This window comes from Heteronotia binoei, chromosome 8 (assembly GCF_032191835.1).
Source record: "Heteronotia binoei isolate CCM8104 ecotype False Entrance Well chromosome 8, APGP_CSIRO_Hbin_v1, whole genome shotgun sequence".
Lineage (NCBI taxonomy): Eukaryota > Metazoa > Chordata > Lepidosauria > Squamata > Gekkonidae > Heteronotia > Heteronotia binoei.
Window position 1 is genome coordinate 127,872,568 of NC_083230.1, and position 22,546 is coordinate 127,895,113.

The 22,546-nt window shown below is 53.8% G+C and overlaps 1 protein-coding gene across 1 annotated transcript; it reads left to right on the forward strand.

The window, feature by feature from the left end:
• The first annotated feature begins 1,568 nt into the window (after positions 1 to 1,568).
• LOC132576628 (ataxin-2-like protein) lies at positions 1,569 to 12,113 on the forward strand. The gene is made up of 5 exons (XM_060245990.1): positions 1,569 to 1,622; positions 3,322 to 3,958; positions 4,047 to 4,787; positions 5,103 to 5,918; positions 11,959 to 12,113. The coding sequence occupies exons 1-5, from the start codon at positions 1,569 to 1,571 to the stop codon at positions 12,111 to 12,113; spliced, it is 2,403 nt and encodes an 800-aa protein (XP_060101973.1).
• The last annotated feature ends 10,433 nt before the right edge of the window (positions 12,114 to 22,546 follow it).

Here is a 22,546-nt window from a genome sequence, read left to right on the forward strand (position 1 = left end):
CAATTCCAGAAATATCTGGGGACGTCGGGGGTGGAGCCAGGAGACTTTGGGGGTGGAGCCAAGAGCAAGGGTCTGACGAGCATGACTGAACTCCAAAGGGAGTTCCGGCCGTCACATTTCAAGGGACCGCACACCCTTTAAATGCCTTCCCTCTATCGGAAATAACGAAGGAGAGGGGCACCTTCTTTGGAGGCTCATAGAATAGAATCCCCTCGTCCAATCTTTTTGAAACTTGGAGGGTACTTTGAGAAAAGGCACCGGGTCCTATGCTGCAAATTTGGTGCCTCTATCTCAAAAAAACAGTCCCACCCCCCCAGGAGCCCCAGATACCCACGGATCAATTCTCTATTAGACCCTACGGCAATCGGTCTCCATGGGGAATGGAGTGCCCAGCAGACATTTCCCTCTTCCCCGTGCTTTCTGATGACCGCGAAGGGGCGAGGGGAGGGCCTCCAAACCCGGGGAACCCCTGCCCCCATCTGGGGATTGGCAACCCTATGAGCAGGCAGACGCATTTGTGCAGGGCACGGCCGGAGCATCTGTGCGTGCGGGCGCCAGCGTAAAGCCCGGGCGAATGTGCGTGGCATGTGCCGACCCAGGTCGTCCCGACGGGCTGTGGGTCTCTGTCGCCTCTCCCCCTCGGTGTCTCCAGCCGGCCTGGGGGGTGGGCCCCGCCTCCTCTTCTCCCCCTCCTCTCCGTCTGCTTCTTGCAACAGCCATGGAAGCCACAGGGACGCAGCTGCCTGCAAGGAGGAAGGAGAGAGCAGGTCAGTGTGTGTGTGTGTGTGGGGGGGTGGGTGGGGGGTGAGATGGTGGAGGGGAGGGGGCTGAGGCCTGCGGCACCCCCTGCAAACCCCCCCAGTCCTCCCCATCCTTCCACGCATCCCTCAATGTCTCTCCCTGCAGCTCTCTTCTACCCTTTCGCTCCCCCCCCTCCCACCCCCTGTGCCTCCCCATTTCTCCCCGGCCCCTTCCCCCCCACCTGTCGCTGCCCTCCCCCCAGACACCACCCCATCTCTCCTTCTCTCCCCTCGGGATGCTACCTGCCTCCGCCCCCCCCCTCAAGAATGTCACACCAGGGCTGATGACTCTCCGGTTGTGCATCTGGAAGCGAAGAGGGGCTTTTTTTTTGGGGGGGGGGAGAGAGAAATAGCCCTTCCTGCAAACGCACCCCTCCGGCATTTTTTTGGGGGGGGCATTTGGGAAACAGCACCTGGACCATCCCAAGGAGATGGAGATGGCAACGGAGAACCCAGCAGGGTCTCGGTAGTTGCGGCCCCCTCCGATCTGTTTAAAGAGGGCGTCAGTGGTGGGGTTTTTTTTTGGGGGGGGGAGAGATATAGCCCTCCCTGCAAACGCACCCCTCCAGCATTTTTTTTGGGGGGGGGATTTGGGAAACAGCACCTGGACCATCCCAAGGAGAACCTGAAACTAAGCAGTGGTGTTTTTTTTGGGGGGGGGGGGGAGAAGAGAAAGAGAGAAATAGCCCTCCCTGCAAACGCACCCCTCCGGCATTTTTTTTTGGGGGGGGGTGCGTTTGGGAAACAGCACCTGACCATCCCAAGGAGATGGAGATGGTGATGGAGAACCCATCAGGGCCTTGGCGGTTGCGGCCCCCCTCTGTCAGTGGTGTTTTTTAGGGGGTGGGGGTGGGCGAGTAGGGAAGGGGGGGGGGTCACGCCAGGCCACTTCTTGCCTCACCGTCGCCCCCTGCCGTTTGCATCCAGGGCAGAAGGGGATTCTTAGCCCCCCCTCACCATGGAAGTGGGACCTTCAGTGCTTGGGGGGGGGGGTTTGCAAGGGGAAGGGCTGCCCCCTCCCCTTTTCCCAAGTGCCAAATGACCCAGTTATGTAATGCTTGTTTTGCCTGCTCCAAAAGAGGCGGGGGGGGGGAATCGCCCACTGGGGATAAGCAGAAGCCCCCCCCCCCCGGAGAGATCTCATAGGGTAAAGAAGGCATTAAAACGACCCCCCCCCCACAACCTCCTGCATCCGCAGAACGAGGGGGCGCCCCTCCCCTTTTTCAACTCCTCCCCTCGAGTTGCCACATCCAGGCTGGGGAATTCCTGGAGATTTTTTTTTTGGGGGGGGGGGTTGTGAAGGCCGGGGGAGAACAGAGACTCCGGTGGGTTGCGACGTCCCGGAACCCACCCTCTGAAGCATCCCTTTTCTGCGGGGGCGGGGTGGGGAACTGCTCTTTGAGGTTCAGAGAGGAGCTGCGATTCCGGGAGATCCCCAGTTCCCGCCTGGAGGCTGGCATCTCTCAGCCCCTCCGATCCGCAGGGTTCCCGTTTCCTCTTAAGAGACCCCCCCCCCCGACTCTGTGCTCGGCCCTCAGACCACCCCCCAAACGGCAGACTACCAAGAGCACCTGAAAGCCCCCCCCCCAAATAAATAAATTCGGGGCCGGGGTGTCACTGCCCTAGACGAAGAGTTCCAGCTTGTTCTTGCTGCTTGCTCGGGCTGGACTCACCTTGGGGCTGATTTTGGCAGGGCACTCGCTCTCTCTCTCCCCACCCCCGCAAAAGACCCCAAACTAGGGTTGCCAAGTCCAATTCAAGAAATATCTGGGGACTTTGGGGGTGGAGCCAGGAGACTTTGGGGGTGGAGCCAAGATCAAGGCTGTGACAAGCATAATTGAACTCCAAAGGGAGTTCTGGCCATCACATTTAAAGGGACGGCACACCTTTTCAATGCCTTCCTTCCATAGGAAATAATGAAGGATAGGGGCACCTACTTTTGGGGCTCATAGAATTGGACCCCGTGGTCCAAACTTTTTGAAACTTGGGGGGGGGGGTAGTTTGGGGAGAGGCACTAGATGATATACTGAAAATCTGGTGCCTCTACCCCCAAAAACAGCCCCCCCCAGAGCCCCGGATACCCATGGATAAATTCTCCATTATCTTCTAAGGGAATAAATCTCCATAGGGAATCATAGAGTTCCCAGCAGACATTTCCCTCCCCCCCCCCCGCTTTCTGACGACCCTGAAGCGGGGGGGAGGGTCTCCAAACCGGGGGATCCCCTGCCCCCACCTGGGGATTGGCAACCCTTCCACCCTTCCCCAGAGTGGATCTTCCCTGGGGCGACGCAGTGTACCCTTGCGTGCAAGCAGAGAGAGAAAGGCTCAACCAGTTGTCTCTTTAAATCGCTTCTCCGAGCCAAACCAGCCAGTGGGTTGTAGAAGGCATTTGAAGTTAAAAGTTGCTTTCTCTCCACCTCTCTTCTCTCCCTCCTATCCATCTATTGCCTTCCTTCCTTTCCCTCTTGCGGCTCTCTCAAACATCTGCCGTGCATTTATTCGATGTGGCTCTTACGTTAAGCGACTTACGTTAAGCCAGAGGGCCTCCCGGATCTGCTCGCCTTCCGGAAGCAACTCGCTGGGGAAAACCAGACGCGGTGGGGCCGCCCCCTTGCAGGCTGACGCCGCCTCCTTCCTCCCCCGGCGGCTGCGACCCCGCCTTCCCTCCCCCAGCCGCGGCAGCTTCAATCCCCGCGGGCCCTTGCGGGAGGAGTCAGGGCCGCCTTGGTGGTGGCGCCCCCTCCCTGCAGCCGAGCGGGAGGCCTCCGTGGAAGAAAAGCAGGCGGACGGGCCTCCTGTCTTGGAGAGACTTTGCAGCCCCGGCCTCAGCTGTTGGAAGGCGGCGGGCATGGAAAAAGCAAAGGCTCCAACTGGAAGCCCCTGCGAAGGGGGGTTTCGAACCCTGGACTCCAAGTCTGAGCTGGCTGGCCATGCCCCCCGCGAGAGGAAGGTGCCCAACCAGCTGGCAAGGCCGAAGCGCAAGTGGGATGGGTCAGATGCCGGGGCCTTTCAGTCTGCCCGCTGCCCGCTCACAGGTTCTGCCAACACGGCAAGGAGGAGTCCAAAGGCGAACAGAGAGCCCCAGGAGAAGGTCCCACGCCCGAGCGGCCACGGTTGTGCCCTGAAATCTGCCGTGGCTGGCGGCTGGGGCCCACATGGCATGTTCGGGTTCAACCGGGGGAGGGGCGGCGTGAAGACCACCTGTGGCAGCCCCCCTCTCCTCTTGCGGGGTCCCTCTTGAGAAAGGCCGTTCGGAGGAATCCTGGCAGCCGGGGGCCACGGCTCAGGAAATCGAGTCCCGACAAAGTGGTGCCGTGGAGAGCACTGGTGTGCACCACTCAGAAGAGGAGCGCAGCTCTGTGCGACGCCAGGCGTCGGGGATGGGTAGCTCTAGTCTGGCGTGCAGAGAAGGCACACACGGTGGCGTGCACTTCAGCAGGTTTGGGGGGGTTAGGCCGGGCCTGGTTTCTTTACTGCCCCGCAGAAGTGGGCATCATCCAGAGACAAACCCTGGCTCCGTTCCAGAACAGCGAGGAATCGAGGGAGGTCCGTCTGGAATGCTTCCAAGGTCTCTGCGACCCCTCTGGGGGGCCAAGACTCTATCTTCTCCTTCCGGCTGCCCCGTGGAAGTCTCCTCTGCGTCTCCAGCAGTGGGTCATCTCCACCCTCCTCGTTCTCTCAAGTCCGGGCCGGTTTCTTCCTGGGATCCCTCCTTAGGATCCGTTGTCCCTGATGCTCCCGTGTCGCCTTTGGGATCGAGACCTGCCTGGGAGCCGAGTGCTTCCCCGGCCCTGCCTTCGCTCAAAGTCCTGGCGTCCGCCCCTGGAGCCGCTGTCGAGGTCCACGAGGGGCCTGGTTCTGGCACCGGAGAACCCAGCAGGGCCTTGGCGGTTGCGGCCCCCTCCAGTCTGTTTAAACAGGTCGTCAGGGGACTCCGAAAAGAGCAGGAACAGAATCGGCGGGAGGAATTGCGCAGAATCCCTGGAGGTGCTGTTGAGGTCGACGAGGGTCCTGGCTCTGGCGATGAAGAACCCTGTGGGGCCTCGGCGGTTGCGGCCCCGTCCGATCTGTTTAAAGAGGCCGTCAGAGGACTCCGAAAAGAGCAGGAATGGAATCGGTGGGAGGAGTTGCGCAGGATCCCTGGAGCTGCTGTCGAGGTCGACGAGGGGCCCGGCTCTGGCACCGGAGAACCCAGCAGGGCCTTGGCGGTTAAGGCCCCCTCCGATTTGTTTAAACAGGCCGTCCGAGGACTCCAAAAAGAGCAGGAAGGGAATTGGCGGGAGGGGTGGTGCAGGATCGGAGCCTGGTTCAAGCTTCCGCCCAGCGGTGCCTCGGAAGACCAGCTGGATCCACGGCGGCCCAAAGACACCCTTGAAGTGGAACGGAAGGGAAGGCCTCTGGAAGCATCGGTGGGGGAAGAGGGCACGCACCAAGTGCCTGAAGAACTGTCCAAACCCACCCTCGAGCTGTTGGAGAGCAGCGACAAGGAGGAGAAGGGACCCTACAAAGGTGCAGGACGTTGCACTCCATTGGCTGGGCCTCCGGGCCAAGGTGACACGGATGCCAATGAGATCGGCCCTGTCCCAGAGCAGGCAAAGACGTCGACGCTCAACCCCAATGCCACGGAGTTCTGCTCCTCGAAGACGCTTCCGTCCGTGAGCAAGCCCCCAAGGACGCCCCCTTTCCCAGGGCCATGCGCCCCCTCAACACCCACCGTCTCAGGGATCACCCCAGGGCCAAGGGACACGCACAGCTGGCAGTGTGTCTCTTCCATCCCACAGACCCATGCGCCTCCGGCGGTGTGGGCAACCCAGAGGTGCCCCTGTCCAGTTTCGAACTCGGTACCCGGACAGGAGCCTTTCGTTATGGAGTCGCTGGTGGGTGCCGGCCCGTGTCTCTCGAATGTCTTTTACGGCCCCTGGTGGTTCAGGGCGCAACCCCCCATGATGCCCCTCGAGGCGCACCGTCCCTCGCAGCCCGTCTTCGCCCCCCTGCTGCAGAGCCCCCCCCCGGTTGACATCTTGGCATGGACTCCTACGTACCCTCTGGCAGAGCAGCCTACGCCCCAGATGGTCTGCACCATGGGACATCCATATGCTTGTGCAGGGCACTGCGGAGGTGAGTCCAGAGAGGGAAATGCGCTCAGTTGGATAATGGTCTCCACTGTTTTTGAGGAGCAGGGAAGCCCTTGGGCCTTGAAGAAGAAGACTGCAGATATATACCCCGCCCTAATCTCTGAATCAGAGTCTCAGAGAGGCTTACAATCTCCTATAGCTTCTCCCCCCACAACAGACACCCTGTGAGGCGAGTGAGGCTGAGAGAGCTCTCACAGCAGCTGCCCTTTCAAGGACAGAGTCTCAGAGCAGCCTAAAATCTCCTTTCCCTTCCTCCCCCACAACAGGCACCCTGTGACGCGGGTGAGGCCGAGAGAGCTCTCACAGCAGCTGCCCTTTCAAGGACAGAGTCTCAGAGCGGCCTACAATCCCCTTTTCCTTCCTCCCCCACAACAGACACCCTGTGAGGTAGGTGGGGCTGAGAGGGCTCTCACAGCAGCTGCCCTTTCAAGGACAGAGTCTCAGTGGCCTACAATCTCTTTTCCCTTCCTCCCCCACAACAGATACCCTGTGAGGCGGGTGGGGCTGAGAGAGCTCTCACAGCAGCTGCCCTTTCAAGGACACAGTCTCAGAACGGCCTACAATCTCCTTTCCCTTCCTCCCCCACAACAGACACCCTGTGAGGCAGGTGGGGCTGAGAGAGCTCTCACAGCAGCTGCCCTTTCAAGGACAGAGTCTCAGAACGGCTCACAATCTCCTTTCCCTTCCTCCCTCACAACAAATACCCCGTGAGGTGTGTGGGGCTGAGAGGGCTCTCCCAGAAGCTGCCTTTTCAAGGACAGAGTCTCAGAGCAGCCTATAATCTCCTTTCCCTTCCTCCCCCACAACAGACACCCTGTGAGGCGGGTGGGGGCTGAGAGAGCTCTCACAGCAGCTGCCCTTTCAAGGACAGAGTCTCAGAACGGCCTACAATCTCCTTTCCCTTCCTCCCCCACAACAGACACCCTGTGAGGCGGGTGGGGCTGAGAGAGCTCTCACAGCAGCTGCCCTTTCAAGGACAGAGTCTCCGAACGGCCTACAATCTCCTTTCCCTTCCTCCCCCACAACAGACACCCTGTGAGGCAGGTGGGGCTGAGAGAGCTCTCACAGCAGCTGCCCTTTCAAGGACAGAGTCTCAGAATGGCTCACAATCTCCTTTCCCTTCCTCCCCCACAACAGACACCCTGTGAGGCAGGTGGGGCTGAGAGAGCTCTCACAGCAGCTGCCTTTTCAAGGACAGAGTCTCAGAATGGCTCACAATCTCCTTTCCCTTCCTCCCTCACAACAAATACCCTGTGAGGTTTGTGGGGCTGAGAGGGCTCTCCCAGAAGCTGCCCTTTCAAGGACTGAGAGCAGCCTACAATCTCCTTTCCCTTCCTCCCTCACAACAGATACCCTGTGAGGTAGGTGGGGCGGAGAAGGTTCTCACAGCAGCTGCCTTTTCAAGGACAAAGTCTCAGTGTGGCCTACAATCTCATTTCCTTTCCTCCCCCACGACAGACACTTTGTGAGGTGGGTGGGGCTGAGAGATCTCTCCCAGAAGCTGCCCATTCACAGACAGCTCTGTGAGAGCTATGTCTGTCCCAAGGCTATTCCAGCAGCTGCAAGTTGAGGAGTGGAGAATCAAACCCGGTTCTCACAGATAAGAGTCCACACACTTAACCACACCACCAATACTGGCTGTCTAAGGAGAAGATATTGGATTTATATCCCGCCCTCCACTCCGAAGAGTCTCAGAGCGGCTCACAATCTCCTTTCCCTTCCTCCCCCACAACAGACACCCTGTGAGGTAGATGAAGATATTGGATTTATATCCCGCCCTCCACTCCAAAGAGTCTCAGAGCGGCTCACAATCTCCTTTCCCTTCCTCCCCCACAACAGACACCCTGTGAGGTAGATGAAGATATTGGATTTATATCCCGCCCTCCACTCCGAAGAGTCTCAGAGCGGCTCACAATCTCCTTTCCCTTCCTCCCCCACAATAGACACCCTGTGAGGTAGATGAAGATATTGGATTTATATCCCGCCCTCCACTCCAAAGAGTCTCAGAGCGGCTCACAATCTCCTTTCCCTTCCTCCCCCACAACAGACACCCTGTGAGGTAGATGAAGATATTGGATTTATATCCCGCCCTCCACTCCAAAGAGTCTCAGAGCGGCTCACAATCTCCTTTCCCTTCCTCCCCCACAACAGACACCCTGTGAGGTAGATGAAGATATTGGATTTATATCCCGCCCTCCACTCCGAAGAGTCTAAGAGCGGCTCACAATCTCCTTTCCCTTCCTCCCCCACAACAGACACCCTGTGAGGTAGATGAAGATATTGGATTTATATCCCACCCTCCACTCTGAAGAGTCTAAGAGCGGCTCACAATCTCCTTTCCCTTCCTCCCCCACAACAGACACCCTGTGAGGTAGGTGAAGATATTGGATTTATATCCTGCCCTCCACTCCGAAGAGTCTAAGAGCGGCTCACAATCTCCTTTCCCTTCCTCCCCCACAACAGACACCCTGTGAGGTAGGTGAAGATATTGGATTTATATCCTACCCTCCACTCTGAAGAGTCTCCGAGTCTCCTTTCCCTTCCTCCCCCACAACAGACACCCTGTGAAGTGGGTGGGGCTGAGAGAGCTCTCCGAGAAGTTGCCCTTTCAAGGACAGCTCTGCCAGAGCTATGGCTGACCCAAGGCCATGGCAAGACCCAAAGTGAAGGAGTGGGGAATCAAACCCGGTTCTCCTAGATAAGAGTCCGCGCACTTCACCACCACACCAAACTGGCTATCAAACTGACCGCAACTGGGAGGGGTCTCCAGGGGTGGCCACACAATAAATGCCGGAAGTTGGAGAGCCGGAAGATGTGAACATCAGGTGTTGGAGAGAAGGAAGGAAGGGAAGGAAAGATGGAGAGTAAGTAGATGGGGGGAGGTGGAAAGAAACATTGAATGTAGGGGTGGCCAAGCTGCAAATGTGGCTCTTTCACACATATTGTGTGGCTCTTGAAGCCCCCACCGCCCCATGGAGCACCTTTAATTTATTGTAGTTTTTAAAAATTTTATGCAACTTTTTAAAATGTATTTCTTAACTGTATTTTACAATTGACTTGTATAATAATCATGGTACATACCATGTCCTGTTAGCCGCCCTGAGCCTGCTTCGGCGGGGAGGGCGGGATATAAATAAAATTTATTATTATTATTATTATTATTGGCCGGCTTGGAGAAGGCATTTGTCTCTTTAAATCACTTCTCCAAGTCTAGCCAGCTGGCTGCTTGGAGAATGCATTTAAAGTTAAAGCTGCTTTCTTTTCACCTCCCCTCCCTTCCTTCCTTCCTTTCTCCCTCCCTCCCTCCCTCCCTTGTGGTTCTGAAACATCTGAGGTTCATTCTGTATGGCTCTCATTTTAAGCAAGTTTGGCCACCCGAGATTAATATGCATTCTCCAAGCCACTGGCTGGCTTGGCTTGGAGAAGTAATTTAAAGAGACAAATGGGAGAAAAGGACTCCTTTCTCTCCCGTCTCCATCCCAGGCATCATCTTGTCAACCTCGATCATGTCACCCCGCAGTCGACGTTTCTCCAAGCTAAAGAGCCCCAAGCGTTTCAACCTTTCTTCATAGGGAAAGGGTTCCAAACCGTTAATCGTTCTAGTTGCCCTTTTCTGCATTTCTCCCAGTGCTGTAATATCTTTTTAGAGGTGCGGTGACCAGAATTGTACAGAGTACTCCAAAGGAGGCCTCCCTGTCGATTTATACTGGGGCATTATGATATTGAAGAGCCCCGTGGCGCAGAGTGGTAAAGCTGCAGTACTGCAGTCGGAACCCTCTGCTCATGACCTGAGTTCGATCCCGGTGGAAGCAGGGCTCAGGTAGCCAACTCCAGGTTGACTCAGCCTTCCATCCTTCCGAGTTCGGTCAAATGAGTACCCAGCTTGCTGAGGGGGCGGGGGAAGTGCAGAGGACTGGGGAAAGCAAGGGCAAACCACCCCGTAAAAAGTCTGCTGTGAAAACGTTTTGAAAGCAACGTCACCCCAGAGCCGGAAATGACTGGTGCTTCCACAGGGGACTACCTTTTTTTTTACCTCTCTCACCCAGTGGCCAACCAGTTCCTCTGAAGGGCCAGCAACACGACAGAGAGGTTGAGCCTTCATAAGAACATCAGAAGAGCCCTGCTGGATCAGACCAGGGAGGATCCATCTAGTCCAGCCTCCTGTCTCACACAGGGGCCACCCAGTTCCTCTGGAGGGCCAACAACAGGGCATAGAGGCCGAGGCCTTCATAAGAACATCAGAAGAGCCCTGCTGGATCAGACCAGGGAGGGTCCATCTAGTCCAGCCTCCTGTCTCACACAGGGGCCACCCAGTTCCTCTGAAGGGCCAGCAACACGACAGAGAGGTTGAGCCTTCATAAGAACATCAGAAGAGCCCTGCTGGATCAGACCAGGGAGGATCCATCTAGTCAGCCTCCTGTCTCACACAGAGGCCAACCAGTTCTCCAAGTTCTCTTCTGATGTTCTTAGGAAGGCCTTGGTCACTGTGCCCTGTTGTTGGTCCTCCAGAGGAACTGGGTGGCCCCTGTGTGAGACAGGAGGCTGGACTAGATGGACCCTCCCTGGTCTGATCCAGCAGGGCTCTTCTGATGTTCTTATGAAGGCCTCGGCCTCTATGCCCTGTTGTTGGCCCTCCAGAGGAACTGGGTGGCCCCTGTGTGAGACAGGAGGCTGGACTAGATGGACCCTCCCTGGTCTGATCCAGCAGGGCTCTTCTGATGTTCTTATGAAGGCCTCGGCCTCTATGCCCTGTTGTTGGCCCTCCAGAGGAACTGGCTGGCCCCTGTGTGAGACAGGAGGCTGGACTGGATGGACCCTCCCTGGTCTGATCCAGCAGGGCTCCTCTGATGTTCTTAGGAAGGCCTCAGCCTCTCTGCCCTGTTGTTGGCCCTCCAGAGGAACTGGTTGGCCACTGTGTGAGGCAGGATGCTGGACTAGATGGACCCTCACTGGTCTGATCCAGCAGGGCTCCTCCGATGTTCTTAGGAAGGCCTCAGCCTCTCTGCCCTGTTGTTGGCCCTCCAGAGGAACTGGTTGGCCACTGTGTGAGGCAGGATGCTGGACTAGATGGACCCTCACTGGTCTGATCCAGCAGGGCTCCTCTGATGTTCTTAGGAAGGCCTCAGCCTCTCTGCCCTGTTGTTGGCCCTCCAGAGGAACTGGTTAGCCACTGTGTGAGACAGGAGGCTGGACTAGATGGACCCTCCCTAGTCTGATCCAGCAGGGCTCTTCTGTTGTTCTGATGAAGGCCTCAGCCTCTCTGCCCTGTTGTTGGCCCTCCAGAGGAACTGGCTGGCCACTGTGTGAGACAGCAGCTGTACTAGATGGACCCTCCTTGGTCTGATCCAGCAGGGCTCTTCTGATGTTCTTAGGAAGGCCTTGGTCTCTCTGCCCTGTTGTTGGCTGTCCAAAGGAACTGGTTGGCCACTGTGTGAGGAGGCTGGACTAGATGGACCCTCACTGGTCTGATCCAGCAGGGCTCCTCTGATGTTCTTAGGAAGGCCTCAGCCTCTCTGCCCTGTTGTTGGCCCTCCAGAGGAACTGGTTAGCCACTGTGTGAGACAGGAGGCTGGACTAGATGGACCCTCACTGGTCTGATCCAGCAGGGCTCTTCTGATGTTCTTAGGAAGGCCTCAGCCTCTCTGCCCTGTTGTTGGCCCTCCAGAGGAACTGGTTGGCCACTGTGTGAGACAGCAGCTGTACTAGATGGACCCTCCTTGGTCTGATCCAGCAGGGCTCTTCTGATGTTCTTAGGAAGGCCTTGGTCTCTCTGCCCTGTTGTTGGCTGTCCAAAGGAACTGGTTGGCCACTGTGTGAGGAGGCTGGACTAGATGTACCCTCCTTGGTCTGATCCAGCAGGGCTCTTCTGATGTTCTTAGGAAGGCCTTGGTCTCTGTGCCCTGTTGTTGGCTGTCCAGAGGAAGTGGTTGGCCACTATGTGAGACAGGAGCTGGACTAGATAGACCTTCACCATCGGGTCATTTTGTAGACAAAGAGGTGCTGGAGCAAACGTTCCTCTGCAGCTTCCTTTGTGAACTACCAGAAACACCCGCGTGTCTGGCCCAAGGAGCAAGCCACGAGCCAGAAGGGAAATGTCTATGTGGGCCAAGGCCTCAAGAGCCAGTGTGGTGTAGTGGACAGGGCAGTGCAGAAGGATCCTCGTCAACCTGGGTTCTAATCCCTGCTTCGGCCATGAAAGCTTGCTGGGTGTCCTTGGGCCTGTCAGAAATTCTTAGCCTGGCCTACCTCACAAGGTTGTTGTGGGGGGAAAAAACGGAGGCAGAATGGTGATCTAAAAGCTGCTTTGAATCTCAACGAGGGAGAAAAGCGGGATGTTAAATAAACACCGGCATCCTTCTCTCTCCTCCCCTTCATAAATGGGTGACCTCAGGCTGGTTTTGAATTAAGGTCACCAGAAGAGCCCTGATGATTTAGACCACCGAGGCTCCCTTTCATTGGATTCTTAGAGCAGGCATCTCGGGGTTTCCCCTGAGATCTTCACCCCGAGTCTAAATTTTAGGATTGCCAACCTCCAGTTGGGGGCTGGAGATCTCCTGGAATTAATACTGGCCTCCAGATGATGGAGATCAGTTCCCCTAGAGGAGAAAATGGCCATCTCGCTAGGGATGCCAGCCTGCGGGTGGCACCTGGGGATCCCCTGGAATTCCAGCTCATCTCCAGACTACAAAGATCAGTAGACCTCACTCTGCAGCTGCAGGAATGGCCTTGGGTCAACCACAGTTTTTGTAGGAGTTGTCCTTGAAAGGGCAGTTTTTGTCAGAGCTCTCTGAGCCCCATCTATCTCACAGGGTGCCTGTAAAGGAGATTGTAACCACTCTGAGATTCAGGGTATAAGGCAAGATATAAGTCCAGTATCATCATAATCTCCTCCTCCCTCTTCTTCTCCTTCTTCTCCCTTTTCTTCTTCTTCTTCTTCTTCTTCTTCTTCTTCTTCTTCTTCTTCTTCTTCTTCTTCTTCTTCTTCTTCTTCTTCTTCTTCTTCTTCTTCTTCTTCTTCTTCTTCCTCCTCCTCCTCCTCCTCCTCCTCCTCTTCCCTTTTCTTCTTCGTCTCCCTCTTCTGCATCTTCTGCTCCCTCTTCTTCTTCTTCTCTTCCCTTTTCTTCTTTGTCTCCCTCTTCTTCTTCTCCTCCCTCTTCTTCTTCTTCTGTGGTCCCCACCCTCCCAAGACTCCATCCTCCAAATCTCTAGGAGTTTCCCAACTTGGATCTGGCAATTCTACCTCACTGCCCGCCCGATTGTGGCCAACCCTATGGCATTATAGCCCATGGAAGCCCATCCCTTCCTCAAACTCCAACCCCAAATCTTCAGGAACTCCTCTAGTAAAATCTGAGGTTTTCTGGGCAAACTGCCAGCTCAGCCCCCCCCCCCCCCGCTAATGGGAGCACACGAGGATCCCTCCCGTCCCCTTGGGATTTCCTCATGTGCATAAAAGCTATCCTTGCGTGCCAAAACATGGCCTTCGTGTTGGCAGCATCTTCAGAGCAGAAAAGAAGCCAGATGTTCCCTTTCGATGGATTTTTCCAATGTCAGATTCGGGGCTGGGTTTCAAAGAGGCTTCATGCGGAAGGAGGCCGTGCCATTTGGCTCCACAGGACGGGCTCTGGACGTGTGCGGGAGATCTCGGGTTCCTCGACGGCTGGCTGGCGCCTGCGGGTTCCAAGGATACGGGAGGACTTTTCTCTGCCCGGTTGGCCCTGACGTGACAGAAGGGAAGTTCTTCTGTTATTGTGGCGTATTCCAGCTGGGGCAAAAAAAAAAAAATGGGACAGTTGGGAATGAAAACTTGGAGGGCAGTATGATTCAGAGCCACTGCAGGCAAAATACTGTCTCACGAGGTGGCAGAGAAAGGGGTTTCTAACCCATGGAGTTTTGCTGGTGCAGACCGTCCCCCTCTTGGGCGGGAGAGAGAGGCTGCCAACCTCCAGGTGGGTGACTAGAAAAAACCACAAGAGGTTCCGTGATGACCAGCCTCACAGAGAGAGAGCAGTGCAAACCAATCAGAAATATTTATAAATTCTTATTCACACTCTCATACAAAATATTTCAAATACTGTACCCTGACAAACAAAACACCCATCTTTAGTGCAACAGAAGGACATAAAAAGGTAAACTGAAAATACAGTCCTGAAACGTTTTAGGAAAGTCCTTCCACTTCAGAGGAATCCTCAGTCCGGTTCCTCAGGAAACCACGTGATGATAAGGACTTCAAAATATCCAGTTTATCTTGTAAGTAGGAGTCCTGAAACACAGCAAACAGAGCGTTGAGGTAGTACTTTTATCTTCCCTCGTTTCACTAGAAGCTTTGACCAGCTTTTCATCAATTATCAGAGCATGGCAAGATTCCATTATTTTTACACACAAGTCACAGTCTGCAAGATCTTGCCGCCTTTGTCTGAGGTGCATCCTCTCAGCTCTTAAAAACATAACATAAGAGAAGCCATGTTGGATCAGGCCAATGGCCCATCCAGTCCAACACTCTGTGTCTCATGAGAACATAAGAGAAGCCATGTTGGATCAGGCCAATGGCCCATCCAGTCCAACACTCTGTGTCTCATGAGAACATAAGAGAAGCCATGTTGGATCAGGCCAGTGGCCCCTCCAGTCCAACACTCTGTGTCACATAAGCACATAAGAGAAGCAATGTTGGATCAGGCCAGTGGCCCTTCCAGTCCAACACTCTGTGTCACATAAGAACAGAAGAGAAGCCATGTTGGATCAGGCCAGTGGCCCCTCTAGTCCAACACTCTGTGTCACATAAGAACAGAAGAGAAGCCATGTTGGATCAGGCCAATGGCCCCTCCAGTCCAGCACTCTTGAGTCACAGAACATAAGAAGCCATGTTGGATTAGGCCAATGGCCCGTGCAGTCCAACACTCTGTGTCACAGAAGAATATAAGAGAAGCCATGTTGGATCAGGCCAATGGCCCCTCCAGTCCAATGCTCTGTGTCACATAAGAGAAGCCATGTTGGATCAGGCCAATGGCTAATCCAGTCCAACACTCTGTGTCACGTAAGAACATACGAGAAGCCATGTTGGATCAGGCCAATGGCCCATCCAGCCCAACGCTCTGTGTCACTTAAGAACATAAGAGAAGCCATGTTGGATCAGGCCAATGGCCCATCCAGTCCAACACTCTGTGTCACATAAGAACATACGAGAAGCCATGTTGGATCAGGCCAATGGCCCATCCAGTCCAACACTCTGTGTCACATAAGAACATAAGAGGAGCCATGTTGGATGAAGCCAATGGCCCATCCAGTCCAACCTTCTGTGTCACATAAGAACATAAGAGGAGTCATGTTGGATCAAGCCAATGGCCCATCCAGTCCAACACTCTGTGTCACACAGTGGCCAAAAACCCAGGTGCCATCAGGAGGTCCGCCAGTGGGTCCAGGACACTGGAAGCCCTCCCACTGTGCCCCCCCACCAAGCACCAAGAATACAGAGCATCCCTGTCCTAGGTATAAGAACATAAAAGAAGCCATGTTGGATCAGGCCAATGGCCCATCCAGTCCAATACTGTGTCATACAGTGGCCAAAAACCCCAGGTGTCATCAGGAGGTCCATCAGTGGGGTCAGGGCGCTAGAAGTCCTTACACTGTTGTCCCCTGCCCCAAGCACCAAGAATACAGAGTATCGCTGCCCCAGACAGAGGGTTCCATCAACATTCTGTGGCTAATAGCCACTGATGGACCTCTGCGCCATATGCTTATCCAATCTTCTCTTGAAGCTAGATATGCTTGTAGCCGCCACCACCTCCTGTGGCAGTGAATTCCACATGTTAATCACCCTTTGGGTGAAGAAGTACTTCCTTTTATCCGTTTTAACCTGTCTGCTCAGCAATTTCATCGAATGCCCACGAGTTCTTGAATTGTGAGAAAGGGAGAAAAGGACTTCTTTCTCTACTTTCTCCATCCCATGCATAATCTTGTAAACCTCTATCATGTCACCCCACAGTCGACGTTTCTCCAAGCTAAAGAGCCCCAAGCGTTTTAACCTTTCTTCATAGGGAAGGTGTTCCAACCTTTGAATCACTCTAGTTGCCTTTTTCTGCGCTTTCGCCAACTCTAGAATATCTTTTTTTTTGAGGTTAAGCAAGCAAGCGGCTGGTTGAGTTGGTTTTTTTTTTTTTTAAATTATGTCCATACGCAACCTATTATGTGGCTTCAGGATTTGCTGACACAGGCGTGTTCTCTTGTCAGGTGAGGTGGACTCTCCTAACCTGGAGCTGAATGATGAGGAAGAGGAAGAAGAGGAGGAGGAAGAGGAGGACGAAGGGCAGCTCAGGAGCCCAGGGTTTCTGGATGAGGATGAGAAGGAGTCCGACCAAGAGATGGACGATTTACGAGCCCAGATCCTGCAGCTCTTGGAAGAACTGGAAGAGGCCCGGGAGATGGTCCTGAAACAAGAAGAGGACGCCCTTCAGCTGCAAGGTGAGTGTGGTGAGAGAGGCGTGGTTGTTGGTTGGGGATGGTGGTTGTTAAGCAATGTTATTTCCAAAGGAACCTCCACCTACATTCAAGGCCGCATGCTGAAGGCCAGGAGCTGGGGAAAGGCAGTAAGAACATAGCAGGCTCCAATGTGGCTGCTCTGTGAGATTTCCAACCCAACATCATGATTATCATAATTAGAGATGCAGAACATAAGAACATAGGAATGTGAGTGGAGCCCTTCTGGCTCAGGCCTATGCTCCATCTAGTCCAGAGGAACTGGTTGGCCACTGTGTGAGACAGGAAGCTGGACTAGATGGACCCTCCCTGGTCTGACCCAGCAGGGCTCTTCTGATATTCTCATGTAGGCCTCTGCCCTGTTGTTGGCCCTCCAGAGGAACTGGTTGAGGCCACTGTGTGAGACAGGAGGCTGGACTGGATGGACCCTCCCTGGTCTGATCCAGCAGGGCTCTTCTGAGGTTCTTATGAAGCCCTCAGCCTCTCTGCCCTGTTGTTGGCCCTGCAGAGGAACAGGTTGGCCACTGTGTGAGACAGGAGGCTGGACTAGATGGACCCTCCCTGGCCTGATCCAGCAGGGCTCTTCTGATGTTCTTATGTAGGTCTCAGCCTCTCTGCCCTGTTGCTGGCCCTCCAGAGGAACTGGCTGGCCACTGTGTGAGACAGGAGGCTGGACTAGATGGACCCTCCCTGGTCGGATCCAGCAGGGCTCTTCTGATGTTCTTATGAAGGCCTCGGCCTCTCTGCCCTGTTGCTGGACCTCCAGAGGAACTGGCTGGCCACTGTGTGAGACAGGAGGCTGGACTAGATGGACCCTCCCTGGTCGGATCCAGCAGGGCTCTTCTGATGTTCTTATGAAGGCCTCGGCCTCTCTGCCCTGTTGCTGGACCTCCAGAGGAAGTGGTTGGCCACTGTGTGAGACAGGAGGCTGGACTAGATGGACCCTCCCTGGTCGGATCCAGCAGGGCTCTTCTGATGTTCTTATGAAGGCCTCGGCCTCTCTGCCCTGTTGCTGGACCTCCAGAGGAAGTGGTTGGCCAATGTGTGAGACAGGAGGCTGGACTAGATGGACCCGCCTTGGTCTGATCCAGCAGGGCTCTTCTGATGTTCTTATGAAGGCCTCGGTCTCTCTGCCCTCTTGTTGGCCCTCCAGAGGACCTGGCTGGCCACTGTGTGAGACAGGAGGCTGGACTAGATGGACCCTCCCTGGTCTGACCCAGCAGAGCTCTTCCGATGTTCTTATGGCCTCGGCCTCTCTGCCCTGTTGTTGGCCCTCCAGAATTACTGGGTGGCCTCTGTGTGAGACAGGAGGCTGGACTAGATGGACCCTCCCAGGTCTGATCCAGCAGGGCTCTTCTGAGGTTCTTATGAAGGCCTCGGCCTCTCTGCCCTGTTGTTGGCCCTTCAGAGGAACTGGCTGGCCCCTGTGTGAGGCAGGAGGCTGGACTAGATGGACCCTCCCTGGTCTGATCCAGCAGGGCTCTTCTGATGTTCTCATGAAGGCCTCGGCCTCTCTGTCCTGTTGTTGTCCCTCCAGAGGAACTGGCTGGCCCCTGTGTGAGGCAGGAGGCTGGACTAGATGGACCCTCCCTGGTCTGATTCAGCAGGGCTCTTCTGATGTTCTTCAGTTCTTATGAAGCATGCATATGAGTGTGTGTGGACGGGGGGGGGGGGTGATGGCTGGGGGCTGAAAATAGGTCAGCATGTAGGGTTGCCAACTCCAGCTTGGGAAATTCCTTGAGGAGGGCAGGATTTGGGGAGGAGAATATAATACCACCGAGTCCACCCTCCAAGTCAGCCATTTTCTCCCTGGAAACTGGTCTGTTGTCTCTGTTGCCTGGAGATCAGTCGCCATTCCAGATCTCCAAACCCTGTCCGGAGGTGGGGCCGCCCTGTCATTTGGCTGCTTTCGAGATGTATTGGAGGAGGTCCAAAATGACCGGCCAGAAGTTCCCTTTGCCGATCTGGTATCTTTGCGGCAGGTTTGTTGGAAGACGAGAGGCTGGCCTGTGCCCACCAGGCAGAGATCTTCACCAAGCAGATCCAGCGGCTTCAAGGTCAGTCCCTCTGTGTGTGTGTGTGTGTGTGTGTTTGCGCACACTGGTTGGTGTGAACAGGACTCACACCTCCTCCATGTTACCAACCTCTGAAAACCGTACGAGTTGGAAGGGACCTCCAGGGTCATCTAGTCCAGGCCCCTTCAAAATGCAGGAACTTCACAAATACCTCCCCCCGCGCATACATCCCCAGTGGCCCCTGCTCCATGCCCAGAAGATGGCAAAAACCTCTGGGTTCCCTTGCCCAACTGGCCTGGAGAAAAATTGCTGCCTAACCCCAAAGCGGTGAGCAGCATTTCCCTGGACGCGTGAGGAAGGGCCATGAGAACTAAGCGCTGATGTAGCCCTTCCTGCCCTCCTTACAAATAGAAAAATTAGGATTACAAATAGAAAAATTTCCAAAAGAAGATAGGACTTTAATTTGGTATCTGCTCTCAGCTGCTAGGACATTGTATGCGCAGCTGTGGAAACAAGAAAAAATACCAGAGAAATGGGACTGGATTGTGAAAGTTTTATCGTGGAGCGAGATGGATAAATTAACAAGAACTTTGAGAGACCATGATCTGGAAGTGTTTAAAAAGGAGTGGAAGAAATTTAAAAAATATATAGAGTTAGAATGGAATGTAAAAAGACATTGGAAAAATAAATAAATAAATTGACAAAAATTGTGGCAGGGCGAGAGCTTTTGTGAATCACTTCTGAGCAGTGACTCACAAAGCACTGAGCCACAGCCCCACTTCATTGCTCTCCAGGGTCTCAGGCGGAGGTCTTTCCCATCACCTCCTACCTGTTCCTTTTTGCTGGAGATGCTGGGGATCGAACCTGGGACCTTCTGCACACCAAGCAGATGCTCCACCACTGAGCCACAGTCCCACTTCATGGCTCTCCAGGGTCTCAGGCGGAGGTCTTTCCCATCACCTCCTACCTGTTCCTTTTTGCTGGAGATGCTGGGGATCGAACCTGGGACCTTCTGCACACCAAGCAGATGCTCCACCACTGAGCCACAGCCCCACTTCGTGGCTCTCCAGGGTCTCAGGCGGAGGTCTTTCCCTTCACCTACTGCTTGGTTCTTTTAACTGGAGTTGGTGGGGATTGAACCTGGGACCTTCTGCATGCCAAGCAGAGGCACTTCCACTGAGCCACGGCCTCCCTCCACTTCACTTCTGCACTAACGCGGGTTCCACCATGCCTCTCAGAGCTTCAGAGCGAACGTTTCAGGGCAATTCTCCTAGGTTAAACCTTGCCCTGTGTGAATGTCTTTAACTGAATATAGAGAATTTGTCGCTGAAGCCCTGGAGGGGAAATTTCACACACGTACAGTGGAGCCGCCCAATAATTAAGCACAGAACGAGCTGGCTCAGATTAATTAGTACATGCTCTCCGAGTGCTAATTAAATACTCACTGTTTTTTTTTTTAAAAAGCAGAATAAATTCTATCAGTGAAGTCAGTGTTGTGTTGTGTTCTGCACATGGCGGATTTGCCCAGTTTCCTCTAGAGGGGAGGTTTTCTGAGAATTTGAGAGTCTTTGTAATCATAAGAAGATAAGAACATGAGAAGTGCCCCCACTGCAAGCACCAAGAATACAGAGCATCACTGCCCCAGACAGAGAGTTCCAACAATACACTGATAGACCTTTGCTCCATATCTAATCCCTTCTTGAAGCTGTCTGTGCTTGTAGCCACCACCACCTCCTGTGGCAGTGAATTCCACGTGTTAATCACCCTTTGGGTGAAGAAGGACTTCCCTTTATCAGTTCTAAATTGCTCAGCAATTTCATTGAATGCCTACGAGTTCTCGTATTGTGAGAAAGGGAGAAAAGGACTTCTTTCTCTACTTTCTCCATCCCATGCATAATCTTGTAAACTTCTGTCACGTCACCCCGCAGTCGGCGTTTCTCCAAGCTAAAGAGCCCCAAGCGTTTTAACCTTTCTTCATAGGGAAAGTGTTCCAACCCTTTAATCATCTTCGTTGCCCTTTTCTACACTTTCTCCAATGCTATAATATCCTTTTTGAGGTGCGGCAACCAGAACTGCACACAGTACTCCAAATGAGACCGCAGCATCGATCTATACAGGGGCATGATGATACTGGCTGATTTGTTTTCAATTCCCATCCCAATGATTCCCAGCATGGCGTTGGCCTTTCTTATTGCAATCGCACACTGTCTCGACATTTTCAGTGAGTTATCTACCACGACCCCAAGATCTCTCTCTTGGTCCGTCTCTGCCAATTCACACCCACAAGAGTCCGGCCTCCCTTTGTCAAATCTGTTTTGTTTCAAAAGTGTACAGGTTGAGCAGCTCGATTCAGGTGTGTGGCTGTGGCAGTCTGAAACTGCAGAACAAAGTTTGGAGTCCAGGGTCTCCTTGAAGACCAGGGGTGGCCAAACTGTGGCTCGGGAGCCACATGTGGCTCTTTCACACATACTGTGTGGCTCTCAGAGACCCCACTGCCTTGTCAGCTGACTTGGAGAAGGCATTTCTCTCTTTAAATCCCTTCTCCAAGCCAAACCAGTTGGTGGCTTGGAGAATGCATTTAAAATTAAAGTTGCTTTCTTTCCATCCTCCCTCCTAGATTTTCCTTCCTTCCTTCCTTCCTTCCTTCCTTCCTTCCTTCCTTCCTTCCTTCCTTCCTTCCTTCCTTCCTTCCTTCCTTCCTTCCTTCCTTCCTTCCTTCCTTCCTTCCTTCCTTCCTTCCTTCCTTCCTTCCTTCCTTCCTTCCTTCCCTCAAACATCTGACATTCATGTCTTGCGGCTTTCAAACATCTGAAATTTATTCTCTGTGGCTCCTATATTACGCAAGTTTGGCCGCCCCTGTTTAAGACCAACACAGATTCGTTCTGGGTATGAGCTTTTGTGCACACGCACACTTCTTCCGATGCAACGAAATGGAGATTACCAGGCTATAGATGTAGGTAGAGAGCAAGCAGTAAATTAGTGTACAGCATAATGAAGATGTTAAGGCAGATTCAAAGACCAAACAGGAATAAGAAGCTTAGTTAGCGATTACAGATGGGAGGAACTTGATTGCAAAGCAACATGCTATTTCATAGAATCACAGAGTTGGAAGGGACCTCCAAGGTCATCTAGTCCAACCCCTGCACAATGCAGGAAACTCACAAACGCCTCCCCCTAAATTCACAGGATCTTCATTGCTGTCCGATGGCCATCGAGCCTCTGTTTAAAAACCTCCAAGGAAGGAGAGCCCACCACCTCCCAAGGAGGAAGCCTGTTCCACTGAGGAACCGCTCTAAACTCACAAAACACCTCCCCCTAAATTCACAGGATCTTCATTGCTGTCAGATGGCCATCCGGCCTCTGTTGAAAAGCCTCCAAGGAAGGAGAGCCCACCACCTCCCAAAGAGGAAGCCTGTTCCACTGAGGAACCGCTCTAAACTCACAAACCCCTTCCCTAAATTCACAGGACTCTCATTGCTGTCAGATGGCCATCTAGCCTCTGTTTCAAAACGTCCAAGGAAGGTTTTAAAACTTCAAACTCTCTCTGCATTTAAAAACCTCCAAGTCCTCTCTGTGTTAACTGCTGTGAAGTCACACTTCCAATTTATGGTGACCCTTTGAATGAATGACCTTGAAAACATCACCTTGAAAAAGGCTTGCTGGCCTTTTGACTAGGGGTGGGCAGTGGCCAAGGAGAGCACCAGGGGAGAGAGGCCTGCTTGGCTGGCTGGCTCTCTAGCCAGCCCAAGCCGGCCTCGCTCACCTGGGGCTCTCCTTTCTTGCATCGGGTTGCGTTTGGCAGTGTGGTGGGGGTGGCATATGCTAATGAGTTATGCTAATGAGCTCCGCCACTTATTTTTCTACAATATGACCCCTGCTTATGGGACTCATACAGGGAGAGGTGGTCTTGATGGTGAGTCAACAAAATAAATAAAAACTCTGGATCTTCGGGTGGGGGGCGGTCAGGTCAATGAAGAAGGATGGCTCCAGTCTTTCGCACACATAACATTTTTTCAAGGAGTTTTCAGGTGCTCAAACAGGGCACCAAAAGCGGATGAATTTTAACAGGGATAAATGTAAAGTTCTGCATTTAGGTAGGAAAAATGCAATGCATGGTTATAGGATG

Coding starts and splice junctions, on each gene's coding strand:
- LOC132576628 (XM_060245990.1), top strand. CDS start 1,569: ATGGAGATGGTGATGGAGAACCCATCAGGGCCTTGGCGGTTGCGGCCC. Junction 3,959..4,046: donor TGGCGGCTGGGGCCCACATG/GCATGTTCGGGT, acceptor CTCTTGAGAAAG/GCCGTTCGGAGGAATCCTGG. Junction 5,919..11,958: donor TTGTGCAGGGCACTGCGGAG/GTGAGTCCAGAG, acceptor GTTCCTCTGCAG/CTTCCTTTGTGAACTACCAG.